This window comes from Anguilla rostrata, chromosome 2 (genome assembly GCF_018555375.3).
Source record: "Anguilla rostrata isolate EN2019 chromosome 2, ASM1855537v3, whole genome shotgun sequence".
Lineage (NCBI taxonomy): Eukaryota > Metazoa > Chordata > Actinopteri > Anguilliformes > Anguillidae > Anguilla > Anguilla rostrata.
Genome location: NC_057934.1, coordinates 62,192,588 through 62,208,837, shown reverse-complemented (window position 1 = coordinate 62,208,837; position 16,250 = coordinate 62,192,588). Strand labels below are relative to the sequence as shown.

Genomic DNA, 16,250 nt, shown 5'->3' with positions numbered 1-16,250 from the left:
CCCAGAGAGACAGACAGACAGACAGCCAGATGGATGGACAGACAGACAAACGAAGGGACAGACAAACAGACAGATGGACAGACAAACAGATAGACAAACCTGAAGAGCAGCATTAGGGCCATGACGAAGGTCCTGAAGTTGTTGTGCTGGTTAATGGCACCCTCTTCATCATTAAGATCGAGGTTCCCAAAGAGCTGCAGACCAACAGGGCGGACAGCAGTCACCAGTGATGACAGCACAAGCTTCGCTGTCCTCAAAGCAAGCGTCATCATTTTCATCACAATGAGGAAAGAGGAGCCCACAGCAAGCCTAGGCCACGGCAAAGACAGCAGAAACTATAGCCAGAAAATAATTAACCATGCGCTGTCATGCAAATCAGCGACTGGGGACCTCAGGTCTTTTAGGGTAAAGTTCTTTGCAGAAGTGAGTAAGGCACAAGGCACGCTGGGAAATACTGCTGTAGCGTCAGTCTCCCTCTCAAGTTCTAATTCTAATTCAAAAACAGCTTCAACGGCAGGACAGGCGTTACGCGGCGAAACATCTGGAGCTAATTCAGCGCCCAAGTCCGAAAGTGGCAGAGTGCAGCAGGCCAGGGCGCGCGGCGCCGAAGGCGGGCACGAGGGCGGGCGCGCGGACGGGGCCGCGCGGCGCGGGCTCACCTGCATCCCGATGATGGCGTAGATGAAGAAGAGCATGGCGATGAGCAGGCAGACGTACGGCAGCGCCTGTGGGCCGAGAGCAGAGTCACTCGCAGGGCCCACTCCCAGCAGCCTCTGCTGCGCAGCCATGTGACGCTCTAAAGCAGGAAGTGGGCCCAGCCGTTCTCAGCCCGTGGGCTGGCTCACATATAAGGTGGGCTGATTTTCAGAAGGCCGCCTAATCACCCCCCCCCCCCCCCACCATTAATGTAAGAAAAAAATAAAATAAACAAAAAAATTAAAATACCCCAACAGTGTCCCGCGCAATGTATTTTTACCCCTGACACGTGAGGTTTCATTATTCTGGAAATCAGCAAACGGAATTGGACTCTAATGTGACAGAGTCTGTGAGTGTCGGTATCTCAGTAGGTCAGTGTCTCTATGTGTCAGTGCCAGTGTGTCCCAGGGCCACATAACATGTGTGTTAGGGTGTACAGAGAGTCTCACTGTGTCAGACAGCCCATTAGGTTAGGAGTACTAGATTGTCAGATTTTGGTGTCAGTGTGTGAGTACCTCATAGTGTCAGTGCCCCAAGGTGCCAGTACCTCACACTGTCAATACCCCAGGGTGTCAGTACCTCACACTTTCAGTGCCCTAGGGTGTCAGTACCTCACAGTATTAGTGCCCCAGGGTGTCAGTACCTCACAGTGTCAGTGCTCTAAGATGTCAATATCTCACACTGTCAGTGCCTCAGAGTGTTAGTACCTCACAGTGTCAGTGCCCCAGGGTATCAGTACCTCACACTGGCAGTGCCTCAGAGTGTCAGTACCTCACAGTGTCAGTGTCCCAGGGTGTCAGTACCTCACACTGTCAGTGCCCCAGGGTGTCAGTACCTCACAGTGTCAGTGCCTGGGTGTCAGTACTTCACAGTGTCAGTGCCCCAGGGTGTCAGTACCTCACACTTTCAGTGCCCTAGGGTGCCAGTGCCTCACAGTGTAAGTGCCCCAGGGTGTCAGTACCTCACAGTGTCAGTGCCCCAGCGTGTCAGTACCTCAGAGTGTCAGTGCTTCACAGTGTCAGTGTCCAGGGTGTCAGTACCTCACAGTGTCAGTGCCCCAGGGTGTCAGTAGTACCTCACAGTGTCAGTTCCCTAGGGTGCCTGTGCCTCACAATGTCAGTGGCCCAGGGTGTCAGTACCTCACAGTGTCAGTGGGCGACATAGCTCAGGAGGTAAGACCGATTGTCTGGTAGTCGGAGGGTTGCCGGTTCAAACCCCGCCCTGGGCATGTCGAAGTGTCCTTGAGCAAGACACCTAACCCCTAACCCCTAACTGCTCTGGCGAATGAGAGGCATCAATTGTAAAGCGCTTTGGATAAAAGCGCTATATAAATGCAGTCCATTTACCATTCAGTGCCAGAGGGTGTGAGTACCTTGAAGGACTGGACGAAGGTCCAGAGCAGGATGCGAATGGTCTCGCCCTGCCTGAGCAGCTTAATGAGGCGAGCAGCCCGGAACAGCCGCAGGAAACTCAGGTTGATGAAGTTGTCCTAGAGAAGAAGAGCATTTGACCAGAGTGAAGACAGAGAAAGAGTGATAAAACAGGCAAAGACAGCAGGGAGGAGAAAGGAGAGGCACATACAGGATAGGGAAAGCGAGGAAATAAGAAGGGAAAATAGAGTGAAGAAGAGAAAAACAAACACAGACCATGAGGTGGAGACAAAGAGACCAAGACAGAGACAGAGAGAGAGAGAGAGAGAAAGAGAGAGCAGATGAGGTGGAGACAAAGAGACCAAGACAGAGACAGAGACAGACAGACAGAGAGAGAGAGAAAGAGAGAGCAGATGAGGTGGAGACAAAGAGACCAAGACAGAGACAGAGAGAGAGAGAGAGAGAGAGAGCAGATGAGGTGGAGACAAAGAGACCAAGACAGAGACATAAAGAGAGAGAAAGAGAGAGCAGATGAGGTGGAGACAAAGAGACCAAGACAGAGACAGAGACAGAGAGAGAGAGAGAAAGAGAGAGCAGAATGTAAGGATACAAGTCACAAAAATGGGTTGAAATTTACTAAACTAACAAAAAGATCAAACAAAACAAAATGAAGGACCGATCCAACTGAAGAGTAGGATAAAATAAAAATATAAAAAAAGTTAAATTACTATAATGATACTTTATAACCAAAGAAACTGTTTTAACAGATTTAAACTGATTTTTAAGAAATTATAATGAATGAAGGAGTCAAGACAATGAAAAAAAAAAGAAGTAATTCAAAGAATCTAAACATCATCATCCAATTGGGTAGTAATGCAGGAAGGCTAGTTTAGCGACAATCAAATGCACTGATCTTTAGGGAAGCACAAGGCCACAGAGAATGGAGTCTGCCCACAACATGTCATCACCACGCACATACAGGAAGCTGGTAGCATTATCTGCAGGGGATTGGCTGCCAAAGTCACGTGACACTCCATGGTCGCCCGTGTCAAGGACGACAGAGGGGTCTGGGGTCATCAGGGAAAGGGGAGGGGAGGCATTCGTCTAGCTACACTGATTCTTCTTACATATTGGAAACTTTCCTTTGTTTTCCATTGACTTCAGTGACCCTGGAGCAGGTATTAATATGTAAGTACAGTATTTAACTGAAGTTAGGTAAAGGCTAACTAGAGTGTGGATAGCTGCCTACTTATCTCTTAGTTTTCACACACACACATGCACAGACTTTCTCTCTCTCTCTCTTTCTGACCCAGACCACACTGGCAGACACAGGAGAGTCACATGGATGTCTTGTGATCATGCGGGTGCTAGGGTGAGGGGGAAGTGAGGGTGGGTTGGGGGGTGCTACATATAGCTACAGCTCATGTCCAAAGCATGCAGGCCCACACACTGATGATGGCACCAGGAATGGATCTCAGTGTGCCTCAGTGCGCGTCAGTGTCTCTATGGGTCAGTGGCTCAGTGTACTAGAATCTCAGTGTGTCAGTGTCTCAGTGTAGCAGTCTCAAGGTGTGTCAGTGTCTCAGTGTAGTAGTCTCAGTGTGTGTCTGTGCCTCAGTGTAGTAGTCTCAGTGTGTGTCTGTGCCTCAGTGTAGCAGTCACATTGCATGTCAGTGTCTCAGTGTGTGTTCATGTTTTAGCACAGAGCTCAGTGTCTTGTGAGCCTCACAGTGTGTGAGTGCCTCAGTGTCATGGTCAGGGTGCGGGTGTGTGTGTGTCCGTGGCAGAGCCACAGACAGCCTCGCAGTGGTGCTGAACGCTCAGATGCAGCCAAATCAGCTGGAGCTGAGATACAGACCCAGAGATACTGACCCAGCCATGTTGCTTCTGAAAACACAGCCATTGGACATCGGCCCTGTACCCACATTCAAACCAAGTGTCTGTGTTCCACTAAGACTGCAGCCACTGCAGTGTACTTATTCATTTATGTGTGGGCATGTGCACATGAGCACGTGCAAGTATGTGTGTGTGTGTGTGTGTGTACTTGTATGTGTCTATACGTGTGTGCATGCGTGTGTATGTGTGTGTGTCTGTACGTGTGTGTGTGTGTGCGTGTGCGTGTGTATGTGTGTGCGTGCGTTTGTGACTGAAAGTGGCTGAACACATTCCACTGGGAGGAAGTTGGTACAGAAGAGGCATGCAGTGGACAGAGGTCACAAACACAGGAACATGCACAAGGGCCATGTCTGTAAATGGATGCATTAAAGCTCAGAAAAATGACAAACCAACCGGATTCTACATGTAGATGTTGTAGATGAATGGTACATTGGCATTATTGGAGGGGGGAGGGGGGTGGTGGCAGGGGTTGGCGTTCAATTAACAACCAGTTTGCAAGATTTGCAAGGTTGGCATGGAAACACAGACCAGGTCATGGATGGGCACATGAAGTTCATAGTGCATTTTGATTGGATGAATTTATCAGAAGGCGTAGGCGCCCAACAAAGCACAGTTTAAAGAAAGCATGTGAAAAGATAGAACAAGAAATAATAATCATTACGCGTTTCCTCATCGTCATTTCGAACAAAAGCAGTCAATCACAACAGCTCTCGGGGTAATCACAGGCTGGTTAAACGGCATGGCCCCCGCTGAAGGCGGGGATCGGTGCGGAGAGCTGGGCTCACACACGGCCAAGCAGGTCCCTGCATCGAGCCCAGCTCTGCTCAGATCCTACAGAAACCATGGCAACTGGGCCAGCCTTAGCGGCAGCAAATCCTACACATCACCGCAGCCAGGGCCGTCACAGACCTAGGCAGACTCTCATAAGCATCCACACACTGCAAACAGAGACATGGACACAAGGTGCTGCACATTCAGTACGGTAACTGCGTAAAGGTCAGAGGGGTTAGCTTTGCTGATCCCCAGGAAGTCAGAGCCCTGGTCCCCGGTCCCAGAGTATGTGTTGAAACTGCCACACCGTGTGCTGCTGTCCTATCTTTTTTTTCTAAACCTGCATGCATTTGTGACACAACATATTTTTGTTACTTTTCAGTCTTACACGGTTCATCCACCAACCCAAAGACAGAGTGAAATGTTCGGTGTTAAATATGTTACATTTTTCAGAGGACATTTTTACTCTGAAAAAGCACACTCGTCTCAGGTGAAACAAGTTAGAACTGAATGAATGTTAAATATTACATTGTGTACAGTTAAAATCTAACTCTGTATTCTCACATGAGTAAAATATATGGGTTTAAATTCGGCTGGGTCCAGTGTTATTTCCAGTTATTCTGCTACTGCCCTAGTCTCCAGTTACTATCATTCTTTTCACAGCCATCACCATACCTACAACCACAACTACAACTATCATTACTTTACATTTTGTAAAGCTAAACCATAATGTATGTGTGAGCCTAAGAAGGTCATAGAACGGTACTGTAGATTTATACATATAAACCGCCTAGCTATCACTGTTGTAACTAAAATGGGAGCTGATTCAAAAGTTGAAGATGCATTAATCTGCCACTAGGTGTCACTGTTGTATTCCAAAAGAGACTCCCTTCTTCAGAAATAAAAAATCCTTCTAGCCTCAGGCCTATTCTTTGCTCACTTTCGCTGTTCTCCCAGCCACATTGAACAGCGAGAGGTCGAAGTTATGAGACAAATTGACTGAGACAAATGAAATGATTTTGTGTTGTAGGTTTGAAGCGTGGCTCAGACTCAGGCCATTCTTTGACGCTGGGGTAGTGCTGTTGGCAGACCAGTCGGGATGGGTACCCCCGGGGGATCAGAAAAGTTAAGCACATCTCCAACTAGGCTATTTATCAGGCTCTGAACTGACTTACACTGGCAGCATGTGACAGACTTCAGCACAAACAGGGTCGTTACATAAGACCTTTAGTAAAGAGGGCATGCTCAATTGAATTACACAATAAAAGTTCTCCTCCCTTTACACATTCAACAATCTCAAGCAATGTGCATACACACACACACACGTACGCACGCAAGCACACACACACACGCACACACACATGCACGCACACACACGCACGCACGCACGCAGACACACACACACACACACACGCACGCACGCACACACACACACACACACACACACGGAACATCAACCATACACACCACACGCATGTCACCAAACACACCCCTTCCCCAGAACACTTACCCATAGCTCTGTCACTAAAATGTCTGTGATGCTGCCGAGGACGGTGACAAAATCAAAAACGTTCCAGGCGTCTTTGAAATAATTCTGCAGGAAGAGAATGAAGGATTGGAGGCAGAGCGGAGGAGATCAGTCAGAGTACAAGACCATTGACCAGAGAACAGTGCCTGGTTGTTAAGTTCTGGTGAACACGGCTCAGAGACTATTGACCAGAGAACAGTGCCTGGTTGTTAAGTTCTGGTGAACACGGCTCAGAGACTATTGACCAGAGAACAGTGCCTGGTTGTTAAGTTCTGGTGAACACGGCTCAGAGACTATTGACCAGAGAACAGTGCCTGGGGTTAAGTTCTGGTGAACACGGCTCAGGGACTATTGACCAGAGAACAGTGCCTGGTTGTTAAGTTCTGGTGAACACGGCTCAGGGACTATTGACCAGAGAACAGTGCCTGGTTGTTAAGTTCTGGTGAACACGGCTCAGGGACTATTGACCAGAGAACAGTGCCTGGTTGTTAAGTTCTGGTGAACACGGCTCAGGACTATTGACCAGAGAACAGTGCCTGGTTGTTAAGTTCTGGTGAACACGCTCAGGGACTATTGACCAGAGAACAGTGCCTGGTTGTTAAGTTCTGGTGAACACGGCTCAGGGACTATTGACCAGAGAACAGTGCCTGGTTGTTAAGTTCTGGTGAACACGGCTCAGGGACTATTGACCAGAGAACAGTGCCTGGTTGTTAAGTTCTGGTGAACACAGCTCAAAGACTATTGACCAGAGAACAGTGCCTGGTTGTTAAGTTCTGGTGAACACAGCTCAGAGACTATTGACCAGAGAACAGTGCCTGGTTGTTAAGTTCTGGTGAACACAGCTCAAAGACTATTGACCAGAGAACAGTGCCTGGTTGTTAAGTTCTGGTGAACACAGCTCAGAGACTATTGACCAGAGAACAGTGCCTGGTTGTTAAGTTCTGGTGAACACAGCTCAGAGACTATTGACCAGAGAACAGGGCCTGGTTGTTAAGTTCTGGTGAACACGGCTCAGAGACTATTGACCAGAGAACAGTGCCTGGTTGTTAAGTTCTGGTGAACATGGCTTCAGAGAGACTATTGACCAGAGAACAGGGCCTGGTTGTTAAGTTCTGGTGAACACGGCTCAGAGACTATTGACCAGAGAACAGTGCCTGGTTGTTAAGTTCTGGTGAACATGGCTCAGAGACTATTGACCAGAGAACAGTGCCTGGGGTTAAGTTCTGGTGAACACGGCTCAGGGACTATTGACCAGAGAACAGTGCCTGGTTGTTAAGTTCTGGTGACAGCTAGAGACTATTGACAGAGAACAGTGCTGGTTAGTTCTGGTGAACACGCTCAGAGACTATTGACCAGAGAACAGTGCCTGGGGTTAAGTTCTGGTGAACACGGCTCAGGGACTATTGACCAGAGAACAGTGCCTGGTTGTTAAGTTCTGGTGAACACGGCTCAGAGACTATTGACCAGAGAACAGTGCCTGGGGTTAAGTTCTGGTGAACACGGCTCAGGGACTATTGACCAGAGAACAGTAATTGGTTAAGCTGAGGTGGACACAGCTCAGGGAATATTCAGCTGATTCCTCAAGGATGGTCAAAAACAGCCAAAGAAATTGCAGCAGCGTGAAAGAGGACTCACCAGAACTCCAAAGGCGATGATCTTCAACACACACTCCATGGAGAACAGGGAGGTGAATACAATGTTCAGGTTCTTCAGAACACTCTCATAGACTGCGCCTGCTCCATCATACTACTCACACACACACACACACACATACACACACACGCATGCACATTGCAAAGCACACAGTCACATAAACCCATATACAAACATTCAGAAACCCACACATGCAGACATAAAACTCACACACACATGCAGACACATGCACAAGCACCCACACCCGCACACACACACATGCACACACATACACACAAGGGTAAAGAGAGAAAGAGACAATTGGTTACATTCATAGACAGATAAATCATTTGCGATGAGTACATGACATAATTATCATGGCTGAAAAGTAGCTGATAAACTCTGGAAGTTGTATCTTCTCAGTCTATTAGAGAGCACCCTCCTGAAAATTCCAGCTTCAGCCAGCCGAAGCTGGTCAAGCTGGTTTAAGCCGTGTTTTTGACTCTTTTAGTGGGTCGACCAGCTGTTCACCAGCAGACTAGCATACATAGTCAGATGGTCCACCAGTTGACCACTAGCTGACTTTACCACCTTAATCAGCCTTGACCAGCTTTATCCAGCAAAAGACCAGGTTTGAACCAGCCATAGGCCAGCTATGACCAGCTAAAAGTGTCAGCATGGCAGTACAGCAACCAAACCCATTCTGGCTCAACAGAAAAGAGAACAGCTTGTAAACTGTGCGGACGGTATAGAGATGAAGCTCTTTTCCCATAGAAGTATGGAGGTGTTGTTCCAGTGGTGTAGTAGGGGACCATCTTTGGATGATATTATCCCTGCAGTCAATTAGCTGTGCATTAGTAAATGGACTGTATTCAATTACTCTATTTACTGGCAATAATTTAACTGTGCAAAACGGGGGTTACACTAAGCACCCAGTGAATTAACTTCAGGACACCCAGCAAAATGAGGGCCTCAATAACTAGACAATACAAAAACACTCATCAGAGCAACAGTACCAGGACCTCGCCAAACGCTTTCTTAGGGGTATCGACTAATAGGTCGTTCCAAAGCTCCAAGTGGTAAAAATCAAATCAAGTCAAATCAATTTTATTTGTTTAGTGCTTTTTACAGAAAACGGTCACAAAGATGCTTTACAGAATAGCTGATAAAGAGCAAGAAACAGAGGGCTATGTTAAACTGATCTGGTTTCTGTTTCTGTTACCGAACACTACCAAACACTTTTAGGAGCAGAAGTCACTGGACCATACCAAACACATTTTTAGGGGGCATCAGCCCCTGGCTTGTACCAGGCAGGCTGTGAGGCAGCAGCCGCACCTTCATCATGAGGACGATGGTGTTGAGCGCGATCATGGCCATGATGGTGTACTCGAACGGCGGCGAGACCACAAACTGCCACATGCGGTACTGGAAGCTCAGCCTGTTCCTGGGCATGTGACGCGTCAACGGCTTGGCGTTGATGGCGAAGTCAATACAGGCTCTCTGCAACAGACAGGAATGAGCTGATGAACACACCGAGCGCACACACACGCACACTACACACTACACACACGCGCGCACACACACACAACGAACAAACAAGCACAGACACACGCCTGCTACGCGGCCCACTTCACCTCGTTCTTTTCCAGACTGTAGTCCTCCATCATCTTGTCACCCTGTTCCTGGAAGGTGATGATGATGAGAGCCACGAAGATGTTCACGAAGAAGAAGGGGAAGACCACGAAATACACCACGTAGAAGATGGACGTCTCCATCCGGTACCCCGGGCTCGGGCCCTGATCCTCATAAGTGGCGTCCACTGAATGTTTCAGGACCCTGCAGAGGGAAGGCGATGGATGGGCATCGGCCCTGGATTTCCACAGCCTCTCACACACAGGGTTTTCACTGCGCTTTCACGGGGCTATCATGGGGCTTTCACAGGGATTTCACAGGGGCTTCATGGGCCTTTTACTGGTCTTATACTGAGCTGGGAGTGAAGGGAGGGGACAGTGTGGGCGTGGCTTTTTCAGGTGTACATAAAGGAGCTTCTTGCTCACTTGTGCGTGAATGTTGAGGTGATCTTGCGATTTTGAGAGAGAGGGAGGCCAATTGGGTAGATGTGGGAGTGTGTGCATGTGCGTGCGAGTGAGAGAGTGTGTATGTATGTGTGTGTGTGCGTGTGTGTGCACATGCACTTGTGACAGAGATACTCACTGGGGCCACCCCTCTCCAGTAGACACAGTGAAGAGGGTGAGCAGGGCCCAAAGCACGTTGTCGTAGTGGAAATCGTATTTCTTCCACAACCGCTTCTGCGCCTTCACCTCGTTATTACGCTCGTACACCAGGTACTCGCCTCTGAAAGGAGCACAGGCACACACAGGCTATCAGCACAGAGTCAAACGCACTGCGCACACGCACACTGCACTGCACAGTCCACAACATAGCACTACAAATCAGACACCACCTGCACACTTCCTTAAGAATACTTTAGTTCTACAGTTTTTGTTATCGAATGATGTGCAAAAAAGATTTTTTAACACAATAAGAGTTGTGGAGAGGGGACATCAGGCCCTTTTTGACACCCATTCCTTGTGAGTATGTCAGAGTAGGAGCAGTGGAGGGCTGCTCCCTGATACAGACGGGGAGATATTCTTAATTTGGCACTCAAAAAATGAATCATATTCAAGGTACAGTCACTGTTCAACAACACCTTCATACTTCTATGCAAAAATTTACAAGGTACAGTGTGCGTGTGTGTGTGTGTGAGTATGTGTGTGTGCGCGTGTGTGCACGTGTGTGCGCATGTGTGTTTGTGTTTGTGTGTGTGAGTATGTGTGTGTGCGTGTGTGTGTGTGTGTACGTGTGTGTGTGCAATCTCACCTGCAGTCATGCTCAAACTCCTTGGACTCGTCGGTGCAGTAGAAAAATCGCCCCTTGAACAGCTGCACAGCCACCACAGCGAAGATGAACATGAAGAGCATGTAGACAATCAGGATGTTCAGAACATTCTTCAGAGAGTTCACCACACAGTCAAACACAGCCTGCAGAGAGACAGAGAGGGAGAGAGAGAGTGAGGGAGAAAGAGAGAGAGAGAAAGAGAGAGGGGGAGAGAGAGAGAAAGATGGAGAGAGAGACTTCATAAGAGAGAGGTGGTATGAGGAGACAGGTCATTCGGACAGCAGAGGGACAGCGTAACCCTGGGACGGGTAGAGGCGGGAGGTACCTTGAGCTTGGGCAGTCGTTTGATGGTCTTCAGTGGACGCAGCACCCTCAGAACTCGCAGGGACTTGATGGTGCTGATGTCTTTCCCCTTACTGCTCCCCCTGCAGGCCGTACAGGGAACAGCACACAGTAAGGAGAGCTCAAAGAGGAAGAGAGGAGCCACAGAGTGCAGCATCGCACACATTTCAGCTCGACTGAGACAGTCCTGTCCAAGCAGCTCAGACTGGACAAACGCTCCACACAAATGTGGAGTGACATCTGCCCCAACACACAGGGACAACCGCACTAGCCCTGTCAAATCTCTGCTTTAATTCAGCCCTCGAAAACAAAAGCAACCTCCCTACCTAACTGAAACTTGCTCTAGTTCCATCAGTCATTTCTCCGACACTCTTTTAGTCAAAAACTCTACCCCCGTTTCCACTTCCGTCTAAATCTCTGCGTCTCATCAACTCAATGATGTTGGCGCTTGTGTGATTTCCACAGTGTACCATCCTGCGCCACTTATCATCAAGCCATTCCATGGAAACGACATCCCAAATTTAAAGCGCAATCCAACGAACCAACATCTTAAAGGAAATGCGTCATAAACTACAGACACATCACTTTAAAGAGACCCACTACCCGAACTGTCTTTCAATCATTGCGTTGTTGTTAAACTACACGGGCCGTACGCGGAGATAGGGGCTTTTAAACAGAAGGGCCTCTCTGAAGTGCTGCTAAAGGACACGTGTTGAATTTTAGTTGATAAAGACCTCCTCCCTAAACGGCTCGTTCCCGAAAACAGTTCTCACAGGGAACCCCGCTTTCTACATTCCTGGCCTAATAATCCACCAAGCAGTAGCGGCGATGGCGGACCAGCCACTCCCACTCACGAAGCCGTGATCGCTTCAGTCGTGTTGAGAGCCGTCGCCACGCGGCGTAAAGCACCAATCTGGCCACCGTCGGCTGTCTGTACGCCGGCCCCTTCGGTCTTTCAACAGCCGACGCCCGTCTCCACTCCCTCAACCTCGACTGCCCGCTAGTGGGCCGCCGTGGCGCCGATTCGCGAAATGCAAGCGGGCCGACGGCCAGCCAACAGCGGGCCGCTGGGGGGCGCGGAAGATAACGTGCCAAGCTGAGCGATGGCCGACGCTTAAGGACTTCGAACGACGAGCCGAGCATCATGCTGGTGCTGGGAACAAATCGCTGTTCCGGTACTTTCCGCATCATTCCACACCATAACCTCCAGCCTGGCTGTGGCATGGAGGTAAAGGGCCTTAGGCGCTAACACAGAACACTACCATATACAGCAGAGTGTGAGAGAGAGAGAGAGAGAGAGAGGGAGAGAGAGAGCCCAGGGTGGGCTCTCACAGCACTGGACCGGGTCACAGAGTGGACAGAGAGAGTGAGCAGCAGGGAACATGTGACACTTCATATAAAGGTAAAAGGCAAAGAGAGGTGCGTGACAGAGGAAGTGAGAGAGAGAGAGAGAGAGAGAGAGTGAGAGAGAGAACTTTACCGGGTGCTGCTCCTGCAGACGAGGCCAGGCGAAGAGAGGACAGAGGATCAGTGACAGCAAAAGACGAGGGGGAGGGAGAGAAAGAGAAAGACAGGAAAAACAGGAAAAAAGGGAGGGGGTGGGGGGGTCGGCGGAGGAAAAACATTCATATGAGACAGACAGAGACAGAAGAAAAGAGACCAAGGCCTGCGATTGGTTAAGCAATTACCCACGTCACCCCTCACCTGGCTCTGACTCCTGCACCCACCTACCAAGCCCTGTGATTGGTTAAAGATCTTCCCATACCACCCTTCACCTGTCTCTGACCTATACAGGGCTGCGATCGGTTGGAGACCCCCCCTCCCCCATCACCCCAAAAAACTAGCCCCCTATTTTCTCAGAAACCCACAATATGGATTATTAGTATTAATATGGATTTTGGATATTACGGATACGTTACCGATAGACTACGACATCTCTGGTGGATCAATTTTAAGCCTAAAGCACTACAACAATGCAGACTGTCATGTGCTGAGTCTTCAGTACTCTTCTATATTCATAGCAAAAAGCATTTATTTAACGATCACAATTAACACTTGACAATAAAAAAAAACAATTATTAATGAGCATTAACAATATACAAAAATAATGCATTATTAATAACAATAATAATGCTAATAATAAAATGCAGTATCTGCTTTCATACAGTGCTGCAGTCAGTTACTCTGCACCTCCTTTAAAGAGAACAGAAGGGTGTTTTTCCCTCTGCTGGACGGGCGCTGTTTTCACAGGCAGTGGGGCGATGCCTCGATCCCGGGAGGTGCTCCGGCCTCTCTCTCCCCGGGACGGCCCGTGCTAGCGCTAGTTCGGGCGGCGTTTCGAGAGAAATACAGGACACACGCAGGAGCACGCTGGCATTGCCGAGGGCACGCTGAGGCGAGCAAGGGCATGCAGTGAAAAATGCCGCAAGACCGACGTCCCCCCCGCCCCGCCCCGCCCCGCCCCGCCCATAGCCATGGGGGTGTCCGGACCTCCGTGACCATGCCCACGAAGACAGGCACCGTGTTGCGCTACCATTGCTGTTCTCACGCACACACACACACACACACACTCACACAAACCGCACAACACACCCACCATGGTTGGCACTTTCCCATATGACCCAGGACTGCTATAGTAGCAGGACACTGCGTGACCACAGTGACCATGTGACCAGCTGCTCTACAGGTCTACTATAGAGTCCTGTAGACCTGGGATTCCACCGAGGCTCATTATGACATCATCAACGGCATCATTGGTTCTGAGTGGCTGGAATCTGTGATTGGCCAAATCAAGCCCAGAGGAGCTTGGATGGAGGGTACCAAGGAATTCTGCTGTGGCAGAATTCCACTGGTAATGACACTATACACCATGAAAGTGCAGAATCATCAGAGTAATTTATATTGCAATAACTGGCAGCGGAAGCACAGCCCAAATCATCATTTTTAGGACTGTAGTCTGAAGCAATAAAGTGTGGTGGAATGGTGTACAGCACAAGCCACATCAAGACTTTTCTTTTAATTTCTTTTCCACTTAAGTTAATTAACATTAGTCACTTTATTGACTCACTCCATTAATTGGGCTAATGCTATTTGTTAGTATGACTTCAGCAGCTAGTGTGCTTGGCTACATAAAATTTACTTTGTTAATCTCTATAGTTACTACATGGTAAAATTGGCTAGTAGCTACTAAATAAATCATAAATAAATATAGATGCAACACTAATCTAAGTACAGCTTCCCCACTCATTACATTAGGTGAACGGTGTGGACGAAGTGAGCAGCCATTTTGACGGTGACAGTATGTGTGTCTCTGGCGATCGCAGTGACGTTGGCACTTTAATGGTGTGCTGTTGAACGTTCAGGAGTCACAGGAGCCAGCAGTCTCGCAAAGCCCAGGTCTGCTGCTGCTTCATATGGAGAGACATGGAGAGTGTAAGATCTGGCACCAGAGTCTTACGCTGTTGGGGGGGGCCGGGGGTGTTCAGGGCAGTGGAGGGGAGGACAGTGCCACAGGAACCCAAATCTGTCCGCTGTATTTACCCTGACAAACACGGGGCAGTCACTCCATTTCACACAAACACACACGCACACACACACAAACACATATAGACACACGCAATCATACACACTTTCAATGTTAAGAGCAAATACATTCTGCTATCCATAGCAAATACAGGAATGTCACAGCCGTGTGCTTGGGGGCCTCGTCCCAACCCCTCCCCCCGCCCCCCAAAAAAAAGCCAAAAACACACGGGTGCCTCCACAGCACTTCTGGAAGAGCGCTCCTCTCTTACTCTACAGGCTGACTCTCCCTTCCCCTCGCGACTAATATTATCTCCACCTGGCTGCCTGGCTGTCTTCGCTCCAGACTGTCTGCTTAAAGAGAATCCCAGCATGGGCCTTGGTGTAATGCCTTCTTCCTCCACCACATAACAATTAATACTCTAACGCGACGCCGTGCTAATCAGAATAAGTAAAACTCACAGCTCCAGAGGGGGCTAATCAGTCTATCTGCAGCGCCGGCTGACTTTCCCAGGATCAGCCTGTCGCTCGGTCTAATTCTGCGGAAAACGCCTCTCCGTCCTTTTTAGGTTGATGAAACCTTTCGGCGGTCTGGCTGCGTCTGGCTGCGTCTGGCTGCGCTTTCTGGCTGCGTCTGACTGCGCTTTCTGGCTGAGTTCAGTGCCCTTGGGAACCGCGCACGCTGTACGCCATGCCCTGTCTGTCTGAGCGCGCCCAGTCCACCTCGCCCTGTGTGTGTGTGTGTGTGTGTGTGTGTGTGTGTGTTAGTCTAAACGCAGGCCTGACACACAGAGAGACAGGGACAGACACAACAGCCTGCAGCACAGTCGCTGAGGGCTCCCAGGACAGCACAGAGACAGGACGAAGATACCACAGCTGACAAGCAGGGAGCGCCACCATCATCACCCTGGAGCACCATTCTGCAACCCTCACTCGCTGACAGATGGGGGTGGGGGGGAGGAGGGCACTGGCCGGCCTATGGGGTCAGCACCCGCCCAAAACCCCTCATCCCCGAGCGTCAGCGTAGCCCCTAGCGGATGCAGGGAATAAGGGGTGGGGGCGGGGGGGGGGGCGGAGGAGGGGAGTGTGGGGAAGGGTCTCCACCAGGGGGTGGACATGCCAGGGAGGGATGTGCGGAGAAGCGGTTCTTCTGTTTTTCCATCTGTGCTTTACGCAAACCTATCAGCCCGGACATATAGAGACATACTGAGGACCGGGATAGGTTCTTCAAATGCACTTAATCTACATTACAGCCATTCACCACTACGTACACACAATTAAATATATATATACACCGTGTATATACATATATGTACACCTTCCCCAGTCCTGCGGGCTCCATCCTTTTCCCGCGGCGACGTGCGTCCTGCTCGAGGGGCTCAGTAGATTAGTACAGCAGATTTAGTACAGTTCAACAGCGAGAAACACACTCATCAACACAGCGTTCAACATGGAGGCACCGGCGCCACGGCTGTCTGTAGCAGTTTCCGGCGCTAGCCGACCCGTTGATCTGGAGACAAATCAACGCCATGACGACGTTCAATGACACGGAAGCCGCGGAGGTTCCAGTTTTCGGGGGGCGGAAAACGGAACCG

General features: G+C 49.4%; 1 protein-coding gene across 3 annotated transcripts in view; it reads right to left on the bottom strand.

The window, feature by feature from the left end:
* The window catches only part of LOC135248760 (voltage-dependent P/Q-type calcium channel subunit alpha-1A-like), a 152,303-nt gene that overhangs the window by 26,732 nt on the left and 109,321 nt on the right, over window positions 1–16,250 (bottom strand). For all 3 annotated transcript variants that reach the window (XM_064323670.1, XM_064323671.1, XM_064323672.1), the window contains 10 exons: window positions 11,117–11,216; window positions 10,774–10,934; window positions 10,108–10,248; window positions 9,528–9,729; window positions 9,229–9,393; window positions 7,897–8,007; window positions 6,244–6,327; window positions 2,069–2,185; window positions 660–725; window positions 100–194 (listed from right to left, as the gene is read on the bottom strand). In XM_064323670.1, the coding sequence (XP_064179740.1) occupies window positions 100–194; window positions 660–725; window positions 2,069–2,185; window positions 6,244–6,327; window positions 7,897–8,007; window positions 9,229–9,393; window positions 9,528–9,729; window positions 10,108–10,248; window positions 10,774–10,934; window positions 11,117–11,216 (1,242 nt within the window). The remainder of the gene's footprint in view (window positions 1–99; window positions 195–659; window positions 726–2,068; window positions 2,186–6,243; window positions 6,328–7,896; window positions 8,008–9,228; window positions 9,394–9,527; window positions 9,730–10,107; window positions 10,249–10,773; window positions 10,935–11,116; window positions 11,217–16,250) is intronic.